This window comes from Lolium rigidum, chromosome 5 (genome assembly GCF_022539505.1).
Source record: "Lolium rigidum isolate FL_2022 chromosome 5, APGP_CSIRO_Lrig_0.1, whole genome shotgun sequence".
Classification (NCBI taxonomy): Eukaryota; Viridiplantae; Streptophyta; class Magnoliopsida; order Poales; family Poaceae; genus Lolium; species Lolium rigidum.
This window is the reverse complement of record NC_061512.1, coordinates 173,472,758-173,493,680: the sequence shown is the minus strand read 5'-3', so window position 1 is coordinate 173,493,680 and position 20,923 is coordinate 173,472,758. Positions and strand designations below refer to the sequence as shown.

The window sequence follows — 20,923 nt, the reverse complement described above, 5'->3', positions numbered from 1 at the left end:
TAATCGTTCGCCGCCGTCATCCTCGGTGGGCGGGCGGTTGTAGCTCAATCATCGTCCTCGATCTGGCGGTTGGGGGAGAAATAAAGCAAACGAACCGGTCTTGGCAATTGGAGTAAGTATTATGTATTTTGGTGGGAGGGTAAAACGGTCTAAAAAATATTGTTGACGATTTTTTTTAGCAAAAACCTTAACTCCTTTGTTATTGGGTATAGATAATATAGAAAAAAATGGAAATATGATACTTTTGTGATCCTCACGTGTGCATGCGTTCTCCGCAACATAACTGTAAAAACACACATGAGACACAACTATGCTTACACAATATGACCAACTTTATCAGTTTGTATACCTATACATATTTTTTTTTTATCAAGTGCCATAGTAACGCACAGGTATTAAGCTAGTCTAATATAGGTTACAATCATATTTGAGTGCAAAATGTACCAAATCAATTTATATGAAAGTTGCAACTATATACAGTATCTGGATCAAATCCCAGGAAATGTTGTATCATTATAGCAGAAAGCAGAATCAATCCATGGACATAAACCCATGGAGCTCATCCAAGCAGTGAGCGCCCCCGGGGCTTCAGTTGCAAGGAGGTATTATTGGGTTCCCTTGTTTTTGTGTCCATTGAGCAGATATTCTCTAGAACATCCACGATTTCGTTCATGGATGGGCGTGTCATATGGTTCTGAGAAAGGCAGCTGCGTGCGAGTTGGGAAGCCTGATGGGCGGCCTTGGAAGGATACTTCCCCACAAGACGAGGATCCATCACCCTATGTAGAATTCTCCTTTCAGCCTGAGCCAGGTAGGGTCTCGCCCAATCCACCAAACTAAGCTCCCCAGTGGGGCGCTTTTGGTCAATCGCCCTCCGACCAGTAAGCACCTCCAGCAGCACAACGCCAAAGCTGTAGACATCACTCTTCACATACAAGTGACCTAGTTCACGACAAAGATGATTTGTTAGTACTGATAATAAAAATGATATGTCACTTGCTAGTTGTACTTTTTTTTCACCCAAGGAAGTAGGTTCAACAATAAATATACCAGTAGCTATATATTCAGGAGCTGCATAGCCATATGTGCCCATGACTCTTGTTGTTACATGCGATAGCCCACTGCATGGGCCATCCTTGCCAAAGTTAAGACCCGAGAGCTTTACATCGTAGTTCTGAACAAGAAAATGTTCCAGTCAGAGATCTAAATTATGGAGTAATGCTCAGCAGTTCAAAGTCAGTTGCAAGAAGATCTACCAAATCTAATAGGATTTTTGAAGCCTTAAAGTTTCTGTAGATGACCGGTCTTTCTAGGGAGTGAAGGAATGCAAGGCCACGAGCTGCCTCAGTAAGAATCTTGACCCTGAGACTCCAAGATAGTAGATTTGTTCCTCCTAAAAAAATGACATATCAACACAACTCAAAAACCTGTAGTTAATCAGAAGTATAAAGAGAGTATCTTAGAGAATAGTTCATTATTATCCTTGGAAGTTTAAGTCACGAAAGACCCACTTCTAAACAGGTGATTATCCAAGCTCCCTCTTGCCATGAACTCGTAAACAAAGACCGTGTTGTTGGCATCCAAGCAGTAGCCTAACAGTTTGACAAGGTTTGGGTGTGAAATCCTTCCATGGAAATTCATCTCAGTCTACATTGAAAGCAAACAGTACTGTAAGACATCAGCGGTCTCAACTATGAGACTACAATATATAGAGATGTGTTCCCTTGGTAAGAGAAAATAAATATTAGATGAGAAGTGCAACTACCATGCAGTTAGATTGCTTAAATAACAATCTGGCACTCTACAGCCTTAAACTAACAAATTTCGAATCCAAATCCCAACCACAACTCCATTAACAAAAACAATAAATTTATCTGGTAGTGCTTAAGGGCCCAATTTCAGCTAAATACTATTCACGATACGATTTTCCTTTTTTTTTCTCAAGCTGTGGGGCAAAATGAATTGAAATTTATAAATGGTAGTTGTTTGTTTTTTCTATGCACACAATTATTTTTAGTTTTTTTTACGACTTTTAGCAAGTGTTTTTATCTCATATGCACCAGATAAGTTCTCTGGTGCAACTTAGTTACCACATCATAGAGTTTACTGAGCAGATAGAAAAAAAAAAGAGAATGTGGGGTTCTATGCACATAAAAAAAAAAGAGCCAAAATGACCCTTGAACTTGGGTGCAGGCCAGAGGTTGTACTCCGCAGTCCACACCTTGCGTACAAACCCAGGGTTCAACATTTCGGTTTTTTTCTTCCACCTGGCCGAGATTCACAAAACTTGAGAAAATGACAAAATTTTCAAGATTTTTTTCAAAATTTTCGGACAGAACCAAATTAAGCACTTGAAATTATTAAGCAAAATTTAATTACGTGGGTACAGAATCAAACTCACAACCTAATGTAACACTGCGCATTACCTCCACCTGCGCACTGAAACCTAGTTGGTGATTCTATCCTATTAGAATCGTTGTGTATGTGACATTTTAAATTTGGCCAACTTTTTTTTCTCGAACACACGCTTAGCCAGGCTACGAAAAAATTGAGAGAAAGCAAGGAAAAAACTGTACAAGGCTAACTTTGTTAAATTCGGCCAAAAATTTCGGCTGATATTATCATTTCTCGCCTCTCACCCACAATTAGTAATTTTGCAAAATTCGTTCGAAATTTCGATGATTTTTTCCCCTGTACAAACCTCCAGTGGCTGTATCGCTGGGTTTGTTCCTTCATGCTGCTAGTTTCTTCCAGAAAAGAAAAGGTTTCCAACCAAAAAAGGAAATGTTTGATCTCAGACCACCGACCTTAATAAACGTAAAGAGTGTAAAGCTGTAGAAATCGAAATTAGAAGGCTAGATGATCCACATCTTTAGTAAACAGAGAATGAGTGTAGAGCTTTAAAATAGGAGAATTACCTGCCAATTTTCAGGCCAGCATAAACTGTCCGGTTTGAACTTCTTAACAGCAATCACCATACTGTTGCTGCTAATTGAAGGGTTCATTTTTCTGCGAAGCTGGCCCTTGTAGATAAATCCAGACCCACCCTCGCCAAGTAGATTGTTTGGCCCAAAGTTTCTTGTGGCAATCTTCAATTCCTCAAAGGTGAAGACAGTAACGTATGGTGAATCAAGAAAGAAGGTGTCACTACTAATCATTGAAAGATCTTCCGATGCTGTAGAGCCGGAGCCACTGAAGCTTATAGAAGTCAGTAGTTCTACATGGTGATTATGAAGAGTGAGCTCTAGTATTGAACAGGGAGAAATATGTAAGAAGTTTTTGTTCAAATATACCAAATTCAATAATGCTTTGATAATTTACAGTTCAACAATTTGTAGAAATTATAAATTCAGAGCAAATAAACACTAACACAATTACAGTTAAAGTTGCGTGCATGAAGAAATTACATCACGTCCAGAACAGTGACTGGCGCGATAGTGGGAGTGATGAGTGAGGGTGTTTGAGCTGGGTACAATCCTTCCTTAGGGGATGCACAATAAGGTGTTCTTGAACATGTTACTAAATGTGCATTGTTGTGTGTTACATGAAAACACTTTAGAAGCGCAAAGTACAAGCTACCAATGGTGGTGACTTAAAACAGTGGTGATGACCGAGCATAACAGATCAAAAATACAAGAAAATGGACTAATCTAGGAGGGGGAGAGAGAGAGAGTGTGTTAGAGTACGTAATGGGCTTGGGCTGGCGCTATAGCCCATTAGTCTTAGGGTTAATTAGAGATAAGAGTCGCTTTCTTAGGGGTCAAGTAAACCTCTCTATATAAGGAGAGGAGACGTATCAATCTAATCAAGCAAGAATTAAGAAGGACATCCCTTCCCTCTCGAGCTCCACCGGCGCCGGGCTGCTGATCGTTGAAGAGGGCTTTGGTGTTGCAAGCTGTGTTTCATTTCTGTTGTTTTTGCTTGTAGCTTCTTTGGGTTGTAAGCTGTTCTCAGCATCCATGTACTCTGCCGTTGTGGCTTTATTAATTTAAAGCTGGGCTTAGGCCTTATGTTTAAAAAAAAAGGCCCCCGGCCGGCCTTCTCGCGCTCTCGCAGCCCTCTCTCTCCCTCCCAAACCCTAGCAGCCCCATAACACTTGGTATCAGCTTTCCCGGGTTCGATCATGTCCAACCCTCCACCGAGTTCTTCCCACCCGCCGCCGCTGCAGTCCGACGTACCCGTTGTTCTCTCCCTGGCGGAGATCACCGCAGCCCTCCGCGATCTCACCACTGCTGTCCAGGAGATCCGTCTCTTCCTGGCCGGTCCCTACGGGCCGCCGCCGGCGGCGGCGCTGCTGCCGTGGCAGCCGATGCACCAGGCGGCCTCCGCCGCGATCGCCGGGCCGCTGCAGCCGATGCTGCCGCCGCCGGCAGCGCGGCTGCCGACGCTGCTGCTGTCGTCGCCGCCACCCGACGTCGGGCTGCTGCAGTCCCCGCTGCCGCTGTCCATCATCTCCGGGCCGGGCCATACCTCGGCGCCGGGGGTCCCTCTTCTCCAGCAGCCGGCCGCCTTCTTCCCCACCGGGACGCTACAGCAACAGCAGCTGCTGCCGCCGCCACCAACGCCACCGCTGCAGCTGCTGTCCTCACCGACGCTGTCCCTGTCGTTCGGTGGGCAACTGCAACAGCAGCAGCTGCTGCCGTCGCCACCAACACCGCAGCAGCGGCTGCTGCCGCCACCGACGCCGTCCCTGCCTTTCGGCGGTGTGGGAGCGACCTTGGCCCCGGGCTCTACATCGACACCGCCCGGGATGCCCTTCCACCAGGTCTGTTTCCCTCCGTCGCCGTCACCGCTTCCGGCTTGGATCGCTATCCGCCACGTGTCGGCGATGGTGAGGCTGCAAGCTGCTGCGCGCAGCCTCCTAGTGCGTCGGCGTGTGCGGGAGATGCGTGATCTGCAGCTGCAGCTCCTTCAAGTTGCACTTCATTGCGCAACGGACCTCGATCTCATCCGCTGCGTCGGGGATCTTGGGCGTACGGTTTCCCCCACGGGCGGCGGACATGTTGTTTTTCCCGCGGGCAGCGACCTCAAAGTCTGCGCCATCGACAGTCATTCAGCGGGGAGAAGGCATGGTGTCACCGACAGGAGCGCACCGCGTAGCACCACTGCATTCCGCCGACGGCCGCCGCGCGGGCTCCTTTTGTCCCGCTGGTTTCCATGGGATCCAGGTGGTGCACGTCCGACGAGCGGATGGTGTCCACTTTATGTTCAGGGGTCAACAATAAAGCGTCCCAGTCCATTTCAGGTTGAGAGTAATAAAACAAGCCGAGATGTAAAAGGCTCGTTTTTAGGTGTTAGGTTTGTGTTGCGTCGAGTCATGGTTTGTTTAGGTTGCAGCTCGAGGACGAGCTGCGTGTCCATGTGGGGTGTAGTGTTAGAGTACGTAATGGGCTTGGGCTGGCGCTATAGCCCATTAGTCTTAGGGTTAATTAGAGATAAGAGTCGCTTTCTTAGGGGTCAAGTAAACCTCTCTATATAAGGAGAGGAGACGTATCAATCTAATCAAGCAAGAATTAAGAAGGACATCCCTTCCCTCTTGCCCGGCCGTGGGCAAAAGGCCCCCGGCCGGCCTTCTCGCGCTCTCGCAGCCCTCTCTCTCCCTCCCAAACCCTAGCAGCCACATAACAGAGAGATCTATTGTTGAGTCACACAGGATATTTGGTGACGTGGAGAAGAGAGAAGCTTACTTATCTTGCACGATAAAAAGGTTAAGGAAAGACTCATGTGCTAAAATTAAGGGAAACTAGAGATAACAACATTAACTACAAGCCATGCACCCTTCATATATTACAAACTTTTGTGCCATCTCTAGCTGACATTGAAGGACCAAGAAGGGTGCCTTCTCTAACACCATGCAAGCCACCACTTGACTTATTTAATCAGGGAAACACACCTATGCGTGATCAGAGTGTGCTCATTCTGAATGAGCCCTAGAGCCTTTGCAACTTAATAGCATCTATAGTTGACACACAGATGCTTGTGCACGTGTGTGTGAGGTGTAAGAGGAATAAAAGTGTGAAATTATCATTCAGAAGAGGGTTGAATGTTGATGAGGTGAAATGTGGTAGTTATCAACAGCGTGCAAGCCGTCTCAAGGATGCGACACAATTCAGGACAGGAGAACTGAGCAAGCGTGTGCTGCTAAGCAAGGAACCTGCCCAGGGAACGAGAGATATACTCTCTCGCGGAATCTACATGGAAGATAGGAATAGGAGTGGAGAACTGGGTATCATGGTGGCGAATTGTTTATAGATAGATAAGGTCTCACAACGAGGGCGTACCCAGTGCTGAAAGCTACCACACATTGTGGGGTCTAGGTAAGGGTATTTCTAGGCAGCCTTTCCCTTGCTGTTTATTGTACAAGGAGGCTGATTCAAACTCAGGGCCTCCAGGACACAGTTGGAGATACTTTACCACTGCGCCAGGCCCGCACTTCAAAAAATGTGCGCATGGGGAATTCGATCCCAGGTCGCGGCGTTCGAGCGATGGTGAATGGTGATGCTGCCACTGTGCTTTTGTGCTGGTGTGCTGGTGTTAAGGTCTCACGACGAGAAGACATAAAATAGACATATATGCAAGTGTAGCCACAAAAATAATGTACTAGTGACGCCACCCTTTTGAAACGAAGGGAGCCAAACCCCTAACGTCTGAATGAACAAGATCAAAAGGAGACAGTCTCTTGTTTGCAAACTTACAACCCTGGAAATCTAAAGATGTGTCTCCTAAGACAGACCTAAAGATGTGCCTCCTAAGACAGACCCTAGAAGACCACAACGAACTAGTGATGGTAAAAAACTTTCTTAATGTGTAGTTAATGCACTAGTGACAACCATTGCTCTATAAAATAATAACCTTTGTGCGCTGGAGAGACCCTGAACCATGGGAAATGATTTTGAAACATTGTTCTGCCATAACGAGTATCAGTATGGGCGCCAATCTGTGCATATTCAACAAGTTAAATAGGAACTGAAGTATTGCACTGTAAGCATTGAAGAAATAACGGGTATACTTACAGCACACTGGTTAGGTACCTGACTAGATAACTCATGTGGAATGACTGCTTCCGATGAACTGACAGTCGCAGATTCATTTACATTAGAATCATAGCTACTGGGCTGTTCTTCATCGCCTATTATCTCCAGGAGCCCAAGAGAAGTTAGCACTTGACCATCCTCCCCCTCACATGCATCAATTACTGCTTTCTCAAGGGTACTCAAGGACCTAACCCATTGCAAAAATCTGGATGGTATCTTGCACCCTATTATCTCTATTTGTACTGGCGGTGAAGAAGATGATGGTCCAGTAGGTTCTCCACATGACAGAACACGGTCACTCTCTCTTATCTCATATTTCAAGCATTTTGGAAGAGATGGTTCAAACATGAGCTTACAACAAGATACTACAGACAACTCTTCGAGGCAAGGAAACATGAAGTGATCCCCACTGCTGGATGCCAACAGTATAGACAATGCTTCTAAGTTGAATAACGATTCCAAATTGAGACGTGTTAATTTCTTGAAGGGTCGTGGCCCACCAGAAAGACCCCTCTGGAGATTTGTGAGCTTAGGCACATCTTTTATATGCAAGTAGAGCAGATTCCGGAGCTCACCGAGTGGAGGGAGATCTTTGCAGTTCTCTAGGTGGAACAGATGAAGACTGACAATGTTTGGAAGTGAAGTCATCATGTTGCCCATCATCCATCGAGGGAACACAGGACCTGCATATCCAACTAGCTCCAAATGCTCTAAACTCTGGTTTGGTTGGAGCTTTTCCAGTACTTCTTCACCTACATCATCAACTACATCAGCTGGCTGAGAATTTGGCATCCACTCCAGCTTAAGAAAACGAAGCTCCACTCGACTCTGCAGATTTACTCTCTCTGCTATACTTAACCCCCTGGATCCTCCTGTGAGGTCTGAAATAAGAAGCTCATCACTTGTTATGTGCCAGTGTTCATCAGTGCCAACAGAGTACCGAATGTGCTGTGGTAGAGAGGCCACTATCGTTGGATCTTTTGTCAACACAAATTTGAGCCTTGTCATCTTATTTATCATATCTGACAATATATGAGATACACCAGATGATGGATTTACTACAACACAACCAGTGAGGTCCAACGTGTGCAGCTTCTGAAGCCTCTCAAATGACACAGGTATGTCAAGGACGGTTTGTGACAGATTAAGATATTCTAAGTTGAACAAGTAACCAAGAGATTGAAAATAATCAATGTTAGGGGGGCACTTTGATAGATTCAAATGATAATCAGCATAAGGTTGGCACTCTGAGAGATTCAAAAACTTCAATTTAGTAAAGTTCTGAAAGCAGTTGGGATGTGTCTGCAGCCTGCGACAACGTTGTAGGTTCAGATGCTCCAAGTTGGTTGTCATTATCTCAGTACTTACTTCAAGTGCCTCACAGCCAGCTAGATCCAAAACTCGAAGGAACTGAATGTTTCTAAAGGAAGGAGGGAGCTTTTGAAGCTTGCGACATCTCCGAAGTATAAGCACTTCCAACTTCCCGAGATTGGTAAGAGATCCAGGCAAATGTTGAAGCTCGTAGCAGCTCGATATGTTCAGGAACCTAAGAAAACAGATATTACCAAAAGATTCTGGTAGATGCTTGAGGTTGAAGCAGCCAGACAGATCTAGATCCTCCAAATTCATTAAATTACCAAATGAACTAGGTAGCTGTTTAAGCTCGGTGCAGTTTGACAAATCCAATAATCGAAGATGCTGAAGATTGCACAGAGAATCATCTAGCTCACCGACATCATAACAACATGACAGCCTAAGATGCTCAAGTCTTTGGAGATGACCAAAGGTTAGAGACAAGTGTTGAAGTATCTGACAGCCTTGCAGATTCAAATATCTTAGCTTCAGAAAAGTACCAATGAACCGAGGTAATTTCTTGAGAGAAGTATTTGATAGATCCAGTGCCTCAAGGTTTGTCAGTGTACTCATTGAGGAAGGTAAGATTTGAATCTTCAAGTCCGAAATATCAAGGTATCTTAGATGCCTCAAGTGGCCAATAGAATCAGGAATTTCTTGAATGCAGCTTCCACTAAGATTTAAAACACGCATACGCTTCAGTAATTTAAAAGCTTCTCTATGAAGCTTTATAGCCTTAGTATTCTGGAAATGTAATGCCCTTGCACTGGTAATCAGTGGACTGCAAAGTATTGAGTGCTCTCTGTAATAGGTCAACAATATAAATTGGAAAGTGGGGCCTTTTGAATTACTGTTCATTTCCCCGCCATCCAAAATTATAATATCATTAGAGGCAATATGTGTTGCAAAGTCATGGACAACATTGTGCATGTAGAGCATTTTAGGAGCTGTTTTGTTTTCAATTCCGTTAACCTAGAAAAAAGAACAGAACATTCAACATCTATAACAGATCTATGTATTCAAGTATTCACAACAGAAATATATTTCTGAATATGAGGTAGGTTTTTATTTCGAGAAAAAGCGAAAAGTTTTGCACCTTGATGCATTGAAAACAGAGAAAGATATGTACAAGCCCGAAGATAGGCCACACCCAGGAAATGTAATGCTAAAACAACTAGGTTCTCCAAGGAGCAGGCCCGTAAGCCCCATTGCCCCTGCCTCCACCTTGATTGTGTTGACCAATCTGACGGTGCTAGGCGACACGTCGTCCAAGACAGCAGTAATTAGTGCACTTCCTCCAAAACGATTATAAATTTGGTCACATGTTCATAATGACAGCCATACAAGAATATGTTATTAATAACATTGTAAATTGTGTACCTTATAGGAATTCGTAATGACAGCCATACAAGAATATGGAGCAAAATATAGATTACGAACTAGCCAATAAGTTTTGACACTAGTCTAGTAAAAGGCTTAAAGGCATACTTACAATATGAAAAGAAAAAACTGTTAACATAACAAGTATTTAGTGACTTACTGAAGGTGTCTTTTGAACTTGAAGGAAATGTATTGACAAAAGATCCTGAATGTACATCTCCCCGTGAACATAGGAAGGCAACGTCTCATGTCTTGATCCTATCATATCAAGTGCAATCCACTGCCGGATAAGTTTTTCTTTATCAATAGCAGATCCCTTAGGAAATATTGATAAATATAGAAAGCATAGTTTTAGCGCTGAAGGCATGTCATAGTACAATTTATTCAATGATGAAAACACTTTACTTCTCCCAGAATATGTTCTCTCTAATTTCCATATTGCTTCATCCCTTGCTGCTAACCAGACATACATGCCTTGATTGTGAACTATTGAACCAAGAAAATGAGCTAAAGCTGGTATTCCGTCACATCTTTTCGCAATTTGCTTCCCAATTGTCTTTAGGCATGCATTGAAACAATTTCCATCCCCAAATGCCTTTTCAGAAAATATTGTCCAACAGTCATCTTCAGATAATGGAAGCAACTTGTATGGTGTGAAAGTGTGCATTAGCTCTGCAGTTATTTCACTTGAGGTGGTCACTAAAACCTTGATCGACTTGTTCGTACCCCTGAGCATTTCCTTCAATTCATCCAGCTGGCTTTTATTTGTGCTACAAAGGCCATCCAAGACAATTAGACAATGTTTGCCATGAAGTGTCTCCTGCAAACGATTCTTTAGCAATTGGAGATTCCCATTAATCTCAGCGCTGGTGTTGTTAACTACTGAGGGTCCTCCTTCTTTTGTTTCATTAGCTTGTGAGATTATATCAGCAGCAAGCTTTCTAAGGTCAAATTTCCTATTCAAGTTGATCCAAATACGAAGATCAAAATTCAACCCTTCTCCCTGGTCATGGAAAATTAATCTGGCAAGAGCTGTTTTCCCCAAACCCACAAGGCCGACAATGGGAATGATGGACAATATTTCTGCATCATTTTGCAAGATTAATTCCTTTATTTTTGTTTTGTCGCCATCTCTTCCAACGATTGCAGCTCTACAGAATTCTTCTTGGGTATCTGTTTGCTCAAGATCACACCTTGGGTGCTGCATCATACCGAAAATGACTGAATTTCTTGCTGAATGATCCAATCTTTTTATGAGTGTCTTCATTCTATTCACTCTAGTACTATACAAGACAAATGGACACGGGGAACACAGTGATGTTGCCTGCAAATTTATTTAAGAAAAAAGATCAATCGAGGCATCCAAGAAAAATATACCACTGTAATAACCTAAGGTTGCATTTTCAGCTGAATGAGCAAAAAAATAGTAATGTACTCTGCATTAGGGGTTATACAGCGCTTTGGGGGTTGGTACTATCGAACCTTTGTAATACAGCCGCTCCTCTCAGATTCAGTGTCATTTTGGTCTTCAAATTCGTCCAAGAGATTGTCCATGTCATAGACAATCTGATTGATCTTCGTCATCCAATCCTGTACCTCAGTACGCACCCAAAAATATCTCTCCACACTTACCAGCACATCACGCAACCTCGACAGAGTTCGCCTGAAGTGCGCCACGTGCTGGTCTATGTCCGAAGGCAGATCCGACCGGCGAGCGTCGGAGGCCAGCCGGCGTAGTAGCCGGTCGACGACGGCGCCGGCGGTGGCCATATGGCATGTCGATTTAGGTATTTTTGGGAAATTGCGATTTTGGAGTAGGAGATCTAAAAGAGCTGCAGAAAAGCGAGTACAGTGAAGTCTGGAGGTGAACACGAGCGTAGTAGAAAGAGGGCTGGGCCCAAACACAAGCCTTTCGAGACTTTGAAGAGTCAGGTCAATAAACCAATCAGTGCACTGTCTGCCGGCTACACCTGCTCAAAGCCTCCCTTGCCGCATCCGGCTCCCCATCTTCTAGCCAGCCATGGTTGGCACCGAGATGCTTGTGGCCGCGGCGGTGAGCCAGGTTGCCCGCAAGATCGGCGAACTCGTCGGCGCCGCGCAGGGCGAGGTCCAGCTGTGCTGCAATTTCAGCGACGACCTGGAGAGCATAAAGGACACGCTGGTGTACCTAGAAGACCTGCTGAAAAATGCGGAGAAGAACTCCTTCGGGAGCGACAGGGCGAACCTGCGGCACTGGCTCGCCCAGATCAAGGCCCTGGCTTTCGACATCGAAGACATCGTTGACGAATACTACTCGTCCAAGGAGCAGTTTGAAGGGAGCAGCAGCTATGCTAAGAAGGTAAACAGCCTGGCTTGATTTTTGGTCTGGTTAAATAAATTCTCTTGTGATCAGGTATTATAATTACGCCTTACGGTTTCTGAAGTAACATTCGATCTGGTTAAATAAAATTGTTTGCTCAATTTTGGATTTTTTAGACGAGTTATTATTTTTTTAAACGAGTGACTTTTTTTCTAGATTTATTTGACGTCTTAGTATGTTTCTCTTCCGGAAAAAAGATGTGTTAGTAGGTCAATGAAACTAGAATTTTAGATGCATGCCCACCAATATTGGTTGATAGTTCACGTGACGACTATATATATTTCCCCTTTTTCCAAGGCAACAAAAGTACTTGAGAATTGTCACAGAGTAGTGCTTCTATGCTCTGTTAAAAAGTGAAAAACGCAAATTTGAAAGCATATTGAGGGCCTGATTTGCTCCCACCCATAATTCGACTACTGAGAATAGTGCTTTAGGATTCTTGTAAATCTCTGCCTGTGAGTCGGCAATATTTCATGTTTGTAATGAATGTAGAGCTCTCAACATATAACTCAAAAGTCTTGAGCACATAAGCTAGGCCAGAACAAGGAAAAAACGTTTTAAGGTGGCCAAATACTGAAAAGTATACAGTTGAGAGGAAAGGGGGACAAATCCTTCTTTTGACATTGTAAAATACTACTCTCTCTGTACCGATTTATAAGATGTTTTAGCATTGCAATATTAACTTACCATGGCATTTATGTTTTTATTGCATCTAGTTGCACAAGCACTTCTTCAGCTGTCTTTTGGTAGGTTAACATGGGTACATGCTTACAACTTTTGTTATGATAGCAATGATTTTGATTTTCAGAAAAATTGATGGTAAATTTTCAGGGATCATTATTCTGCTCACTTTCCAATCCGATCATTTCGAAAGTTAGCATGGTTCATAAGATGAAATCTAAGAGAGAGTTGCTACAGACAAGGCAACACTTACCTACTCAATATCATTTCATTTCACATATTAACTCAGCGGTGGATTTTTATGAGAAGCAAACAACATCATATAGAAATAGTGACATTACAATTTTTGGGAGAGATAGAGACCTGGGAAATCTCATGGACATGATAATGCAGAAAAGTGTCAATGAGACTTCCATTATTTCTATAGTTGGGCCTGTGGGGCTTGGGAAGACAAGCCTTGCACAACTAGTTTTCAATGATTCCCAAACAAAGGCATTCAGATTCAGGATATGGGTTCATGTTTCTATGGGTAATGTCAGCCTTGAAAAAATTGGGAGGGATATAGTTTCTCAAACTACCGAAAGAATTGAGGGAAACATGCAATTGCAATCAATTAAGAATGTTGTTCAAACCATACTAAATAAGTATAGCTGCTTAATTGTATTAGATAGCTTGTGGGGTAAAGATGAAGAAGTGAATGGGCTGAAGCATATGTTGCTTACAGGTAGACAGACAGAAAGCAAGATCATAGTGACCACCCACAGTGATAAAGTTGCTAATCTCATGTCTACTAGTCAGCCTTACAACTTGTCTGCATTATCTGAAGATGATTGTTTAAAGATATTCTCTCAAAGGGCAATGACAGGTCATGGTGACCCACTGTTCAGAGAATATGGAGATGAAATTGTTAGAAGGTGTGATGGCACACCCTTGGTTGCTAACTTTCTTGGATCTGTGGTGAATGCTCAGAGACAGAGGCGTGAGATATGGCAAGCTGCCAAGGATAAAGAAATGTGGAAGATAGAGGAAGATTATCCTGAAGACAAAATTTCACCATTGTTTCCATCATTCAAGATAGTATATTATAATATGCCTCATGAACTAAGATTATGCTTTGTATATTGTTCAATCTTCCCTAAAGGATCTCCCATAGACAAGAAAAAATTATTCAACAATGGATTGCACTTGACATGATTGAGTCCAGACATGGAACCTTACCGCTTGATGTAACTGCTGAGAAGTATATTGATGAACTTAAGGCAATATATTTCCTTCAAACTGTAGAAGGGCATCAAGTAAGTTCTTTGGTGAACCTATGTTATTGACTTGCCTCTTGGTTTGTTTTGCATGCACTAAATGGTGAACCTTGCTATGTGCACAATAAATATTCTCTGTCATTTCAGAAGTCAAACAACTCACAAAGATTATTGTAGCTCATATATATTCATACATTGTCATTAATCTTTGGTAAGTAATTGAAATAAATCTCATATAAAAATGTCATGTTTTGACTGATAATTGATTTGGAAATTACAGTATTAATAAGGTTAATTACTGACTTACTCTGGAGAACATGTTAAGCCAATATTGTTGAGGAATATATCATGCTTTCGAAAACAATATGATTTTAAGCCATATGGTGAATATCTACGATCAAATAGGACGAAAATACATAGACAAAGTTGATTTAATTGTTAGAGTGGACTTCACGATAGTATAAGTGAACAAATAATTTTACACGTACCTCATAATATGCACCAAGAACTTACAATTATATTTGCATCAAACTGCCATGGTATCAACATATTCAAACAAATACTTACAAGCAAGTGTGCATTTTCTTTTGTTGAAATAGGTTGTTTGCAAATCTATTCATTCTTCATAAGATAAACTAAAATATAGCTGCACCAGATCATGGCTAAACTTTGCACAAAAGTAGAATTTCATGATTAGATGTGAGTATGTATATTTTTGTGTAAGTAAACTAATTAAACTTCTGTACAGGTTACTGCAGAAATAGTCAATACTTCAGAGGAAATGCTATGCATGCATAACTTGGCACATGATCTTGCTAGGTCAGTTGCCGGTGAAGATATCCTAGTGATTTTGGACGCAGAGAATGAACGCAATAATAGATACTGTGATTACCGTTATGCACAGGTGTCTGCGTCTAGCTTACAGTCAATAGATAGCAAGGCTTGGCCTACAAAGGCAAGGTCATTGATTTTCAAGACCAGTGGTACAGATATGGAGCATATTGGCGAAGTTCTTTCAGTGAACAAGTATTTGCGTGTTCTGGATCTCGGTGAATGCTCTGTTAATGAGATACCTAGTCCTGTTTTTCAGCTGAAACAACTGCGGTATCTTGATGCTTCGACTTTGTCCATTACAACACTCCCTCCCCAAATTATGAGCTTTAATAAGCTGCAGACATTGGATCTTTCAGAAACTGAACTTATAGAGCTGCCATCCTTCCTCAGCAACTTGAAAGGGCTTAATTATTTGAATCTTCATGGTTGCTTGAAACTTCAGGAGTTGAATAGCCTTGATTTGCTGCATGATTTGCATTACCTCAACCTTTCATGCTGTCCTGAAGTTAGAACCTTCCCTGATTCTATTGAAAACCTCACCAAACTCCGTTTCTTAAACTTGTCGCAGTGTTCTAAGCTTCCGACATTACCCGACAGATTATTGCAATCATTTGGTAGCCTTTGTTCTCTTGTGGATCTGAACCTAAGTGGTTTCGAGTTCCAAATGCTGCCTGGGATATTGGGCAACATTTGTTCACTTCAATATTTGAATCTGTCAAAGTGTTCTAAACTTGAGGAACTCCCCCAATCATTTGGCCAGCTTGCATATTTGAAAGCCCTAAATCTTTCATCTTGTCCTGATCTTAAAATTCTTGGTTCCTTCGAATGCCTTACTTCTCTCCAGATTTTGAATCTCTCAAACTGCCCTAGTCTCGAATATTTGCCACTGTGCCTTCGAAAGCTCCAAAATATTGACGTTTCTGGGTGTCAGGATTGTATAGTCCAATTCTGTTCTCAAAGCTCTGGAAGTTCCCCATCTCATCAACTTTCAGAGCAAGCTGAGCAAGCCATATTAAGTTGTGATATGTCTGAAACCATTACTGAAAATCCTGCTTCTATTGGAGATCTGAAAGGAAAGAAGAAATTGGCTTCCCGCGTGAAAAAAGAAACTGAAGTTATTACTAAGGTACACTCATTCACATATCTTTCCTAGAATAAAACTAAGAAGTATTTGCTGTTCCCTTCCCATTCAATTACTTCAATTTTGCTAGATCAAGTTCCTGATTGTATAGAAAACTATTATGCAAATTTGAACCCAGTGTTAGCAATGGCTGAAGAACTGATAGGTTGTGTAGTTGTACTCAAATTGAAAATTCCTTTGTTTCTAGTAATCTAATTGGGTACTTCTACATGCATCACAATCCTTTTTCAACAGTTCAGTAAACAGCTTGGAGGTCTACATGTTACAAATCCAAATGGGACACTACTTATAGTAATTTTTTCCACAAGAATGTCCTTCTAATCATCTCACAGTCCTTATTTCTTACTGTAGCCAAATGAAAATGGAGATACAGTACAAGGGATACCAGGACAGGTGTCCTTGCTGTCTTCATCTTATTCTTATTCCTTTGCATCGAGCTCAAGTGCACCGTTGGCCTCTGTCTCCTCTTCAGATATCTCAAAGATGCAGCATCCACTGTCTAATGGAGAAACAACAGGTATGGTACTAAATAATTTTATTCGCAATTGAAACATCTGAATAAGAGGTTCAGACTTCAGATTCTTCAAAAAAAAATTATGAAACTAATCTACTTTTCAACCCTGAACCCTGGGAGCAGTTAAGTTTTCGACCCTGAACTCTCTATAACCATTTGAATATGATCTTGAAATTTTAAACGTTTACCATAAAAAAGAGAAGCAGTCCACTTTTCCCCTGTAGGCCTCGTTTGGAAACAGTGGATTCTAGTGTTTAGCAGTGTATTACCCAACGTGTTTTGGGTGGACACCTGATCCCCTTCCGTTAACCAAGAAGCAAGAGTGTAAAAAACGCGAGACCCACCTCGCGTCTAAAAAACTGGCAACCCGACGTGTTTCTAGGGGTAAACTTAGGTTTACGCGACCAGAAACCGGGCTGCCAAACGTGACATAGAGTGTATCTTCGAGTAATTGTCTTAGCTGGTATAATACACTTGTATCTAGTTAAAAACCTGGCTGCCAAACAAGGCCGTAGGGGATTTGGAAACTGGGTTTAGGTGATGTTTCCACGTTACTGCCATGTCATTGAATGCTGTTTGCAATCTGGTTTTACTAAATTTTCTTGGATTGGAAAAGTGAATTTTTTTGCATCTGAATGGTGGAGTTTCTTTTAGATGTGCATTATACTTGGATATTTGTTATGCTGTCAAAGATGCGCATAATACTAAAGTATTTTGGATAGTATGATTACATATAATTTCCTTTGACCAGCTTTTTTCTTAGCTGGATCCTTGTAACCAATTTGGATACTCACTCGCGAACAAATTTGATGAACATAGACAGCTTTGCTTTGGACCTGGCAAAGACGCCGCTACTGAAAATTTAGGAAGAACCAAGGCAATTGTAATAGATCAATGTTACTTAAATTCAGAACGCATAGTAATTAACCTCATTTCTTTTGTCTACCCGTGAGTTTTGACAGGTAATCAATGCAACGAAAACTGCCCCGAGCCACAGTGCGTCGTAGAAGATGTGCTGATCACTGAAGAAAGCATATGCTCTTCGGACGCAGCAGTTCATCTGCATGAAGCGGCCACTGTAGGAGACAGCGATGACAACCACATAAACGGATGCAATGGAGCATGTCGGTGCAATATTCCATGTGGTGGGATAAACCATGGGGTTGTTGCTCAGCAGCACAATCAGTTCGAGGGAGAAGTGCTGATTTGAACTGATAGCCAACTTGGCTGTGGCGTAGGAGGGCAGACCTCTCCTTCAGGTGCTCATGGTGTGATATTGGCATGGTCGCCGCTAGATGCCAGTTGGTTGGCCTTCTCAATTTGGTTTGATTTCCATTGTTGCTGACGACATGTAATTTGCCACCAATCAGCACTTATGGGATAAGGGTTGCACAAACCGTCTTGAGATGTAGGTTTTCTCTATGTGTGCGCGCGCGTGTTGTGGTTTCCCTGTCTGTAGTAGTTGAATTCCCTTCTTCCTGTATAAAAAAAACGACTGTAAAAGGTGATTTTACATCTTACTAAAAAAGATTATATGTCAATAAATAGCATGCAGTACTTGGACCAAAAGCATGGAAAAAAGAAACAAAAATGGCGAAAGCTAGATGTCGATCGCCCGATGCGCGTGTCAATATCGGTCGAAGCCCAGCCGATGATCAACCATCCTACCATAAGAAATTGACTCCTTATTCCTTGCATGTTCTGGTCCCTCCCAACTTTTACGTTGTGTCATCTGAGAGCCTCACGTGGCATGGTGAGAGGTAAAGTCGCTTTTCCCTGATGCATGCAATGACCATGTACTATCTAGTGCAAAAGCGAATTATAGAGGCCTTTGAATCTATTCAACACATAGTGAAGCATTAGTTTAACAGCACTGACAAGAAAAGCAAACCAAGTTGTTGGTTCGATTCCAATCTGACACAAATAAACTGATGGTGAGTTAAATGCATGGCACAACTGCACAAGCAGGATACAAGCTTCAGCTGGCCTGCATGCGAGGTTAAAGTATTGTTAAAAGCTCTGTTACAGGTCCCAGTGGTACCAGTGAAAGCGATGATATACATAACAGGCCAAATGCACCAATGCTAATCTCTGCCAGCTATTACTTTGCACCGAACAAACATAGTGCATAGCCTAGCATCTCCGTTCATGTCTCTCAAAGAGTTTTCTAAAATTATCTCCTCCCACGAGGCCTCGGCAGCCATTTTTTCATCCGGACGGTGAAAAATGACTCAGTCGCGTCCCCGATTTCTCGTTTTTGCTCGGATTTGGGCTTTCTTCCATCCGGCGAGCCCATGTCATCCCCCCCCCCCCTCCCCCGGGATGCGCTCGAGGAGTTCGGAGGAAACAAAAGCGCGGGAAACATCGAGGAAACTTCCCGCGCGCCTGGTGGCCCCGACTTGTCGGCGAGAAAGGCGATCGTCGTCCTCATCGCATCGTCTTCTGCGCGCTTGTTATCGCCGGATTTTAACCAAATCAGGAGATTGGCCGTGATTGAGATGGGCTTAGAGGATATGCACGGAAAATATTTCTGAATCGGCCTTATACGAGAGTCTGGGCTAGATTGCCCGTGTATCTGTACATTATGGTAGATTTAGAATTAAGAGATAGAGTTAGTTCGTACGAAGTTAGGTTTATTCCAAAAATAGAAAGTCCACGGACTATAAATATGTACCTAGGGTTATTGAGAAAGGAGGACGATCACGTTCACAACAAACCAATCTAGGCGCATCGCCACCCCTTGTTTCGAGGGTTTCTTCCGGATAAGCTCCATGCTGCCTAGATCGCATCTCGCGATCTAGGCAGTATCAGTTTATTCGTTGTTTTGTATTGCTCATGCTGAAGCCTTTTTGATGGCGAGCAATACTGTTATCATGGATGTTTTGGGGCTAATATTGCTATCTCTTCTGATATGTATGCTTAGTTATGCTGCCCCTAGATATCTAGCTGCCCTTGCACCTATCTTAGGTGTAAGGGCAGCATCTTGCTTAGTCTTTATTTAGTAGATTCGATTTGTTATGGTCGTTCCTTGTTCTTCAAGGATTAGTTTGATATCCATATGGTTAGGCCTTGCAAACGGGTTGAATGATCCGGTGAGTGCGTAAGGTATGGTTTGCTCGATCCTAGAGGAGTTGTTCCGGGAATCAACTCTATGTTGGTTTTTAGGCCTTGTCTAGGGCTGGTTTTCTATTATCTTTCGTATCCGCCGGGCTCAACTACGTGTAGGATGTTCCGGTTATGCGGTGAAAACCCTAGACTCGTCGTAGATTGATTTAACTTAGTATTGATCAAGCGGGACCACCATGTTATCGTAGATCCAATACGAACCATGGGTGGATCGGCTCCTTGAGCCGATTCACGGGATAACTCGAGAGCCGATCGAGGCTCGGATTTAATGTTTACGTGTACGCCATGCAGGAAATTAATCGAAGCAATCCATCACCTTCTGACCAGGTATAGGTCAGGTGGCACGCTCTTGCACCAGCCAGGACGTGTGCTGGAGTTTTGCGGGCCGTTGCCCGAGGGACCAGGGCCCACGAGCAGTTCTGGGAGCCTCCCGGCTCTTCGTGTTGCTCGTCGCTGCTCGCCGGTGGGTTTTGGCAGGCAACACATTCTGGCACGTCCGGTGGGACTTTCTACATCAACTGCGTCAACATCTAAAGCAACTGCGTCAGCATCTGCCGCTGAGATGGCGGAAGCACCAATCACATACGAAGCGCAGCCTGAGGAGCACAAGAAGAAGTATGATGAGCTTAAAGCTCTCTTCGAAGCCGATCTCATCGGCTCTTTCGAGAGGACCCGTACACATGGCATTAGGTGGAAAGGGTTCTCGCCCGAAGGCGCTCTCGATGAAGTAGATCTATCTCTCCCTTCGGAGGAACGCACCAGAGCTCTGCGCCAGGAAGTTAATTACATGGTGGCTCATTCTCTACACCGTCATTCTGAGAGCCTGGTGAACGCTTTCGAGCGCGTTGCGGTTCGCGTGGTGCAGGAAATCATGAAGCATCGGTACTCTCCGTCAGGACCTGCCCTAGGAACTCACCAGGGAGAGATACCGTTCCAAACCAGACCGCAGCTGCCATTCTCGCTTGCAGCTCCAGAGCCGCCGGGTTCACCGGCATATGTCGTCTACAAGATTGGAGGCGATCCTGGTGATTACCAGTTCCTGCATGAACCGCCTAAAGAAATCCCGCATGGATACGTGTGCACGTACGTGCCGGACTCGCAATAACTTGGCGCGCACGAACCGGATTGCAGCGGAGGGATTTCCGGAGCAGCGAGGAGGGATCTCCGGAGTGGACGCCGATAAACGAGCGTGGCTAGCTAAATATGCCACCGAACGAGTCAGAGAGCTCAGCCCCAGCAGCTCAT

At 43.3% G+C, this 20,923-nt stretch overlaps 1 protein-coding gene and 1 pseudogene across 4 annotated transcripts; one reads left to right on the top strand and one right to left on the bottom strand.

Annotated features, from left to right (window-relative positions):
- Window positions 1–311: 311 nt before the first annotated feature.
- LOC124654952 (LRR receptor-like serine/threonine-protein kinase GHR1) lies at window positions 312–11,655 on the bottom strand. 4 transcript variants are annotated; one of them, XM_047193925.1, is made up of 9 exons: window positions 11,250–11,655; window positions 9,928–11,091; window positions 7,014–9,359; window positions 6,853–6,937; window positions 2,919–3,244; window positions 1,512–1,647; window positions 1,257–1,393; window positions 1,051–1,174; window positions 312–942 (listed from the first exon to the last, which is right to left on the bottom strand). In XM_047193925.1, exons 1-9 carry the CDS (start codon window positions 11,535–11,537, stop codon window positions 560–562), a joined length of 4,989 nt encoding a protein of 1,662 aa, XP_047049881.1. In that variant the 5' UTR covers window positions 11,538–11,655; the 3' UTR covers window positions 312–559. The 4 variants fall into 4 exon arrangements, with proteins under 4 accessions (XP_047049881.1, XP_047049884.1, XP_047049883.1 ...); XM_047193928.1 differs by having other exon boundaries at window positions 2,919–3,217; XM_047193927.1 differs by having other exon boundaries at window positions 7,032–9,359.
- Window positions 11,656–11,747: 92 nt separating this feature from the next.
- On the top strand, window positions 11,748–18,101 carry LOC124654953 (annotated as a pseudogene).
- The last annotated feature ends 2,822 nt before the right edge of the window (window positions 18,102–20,923 follow it).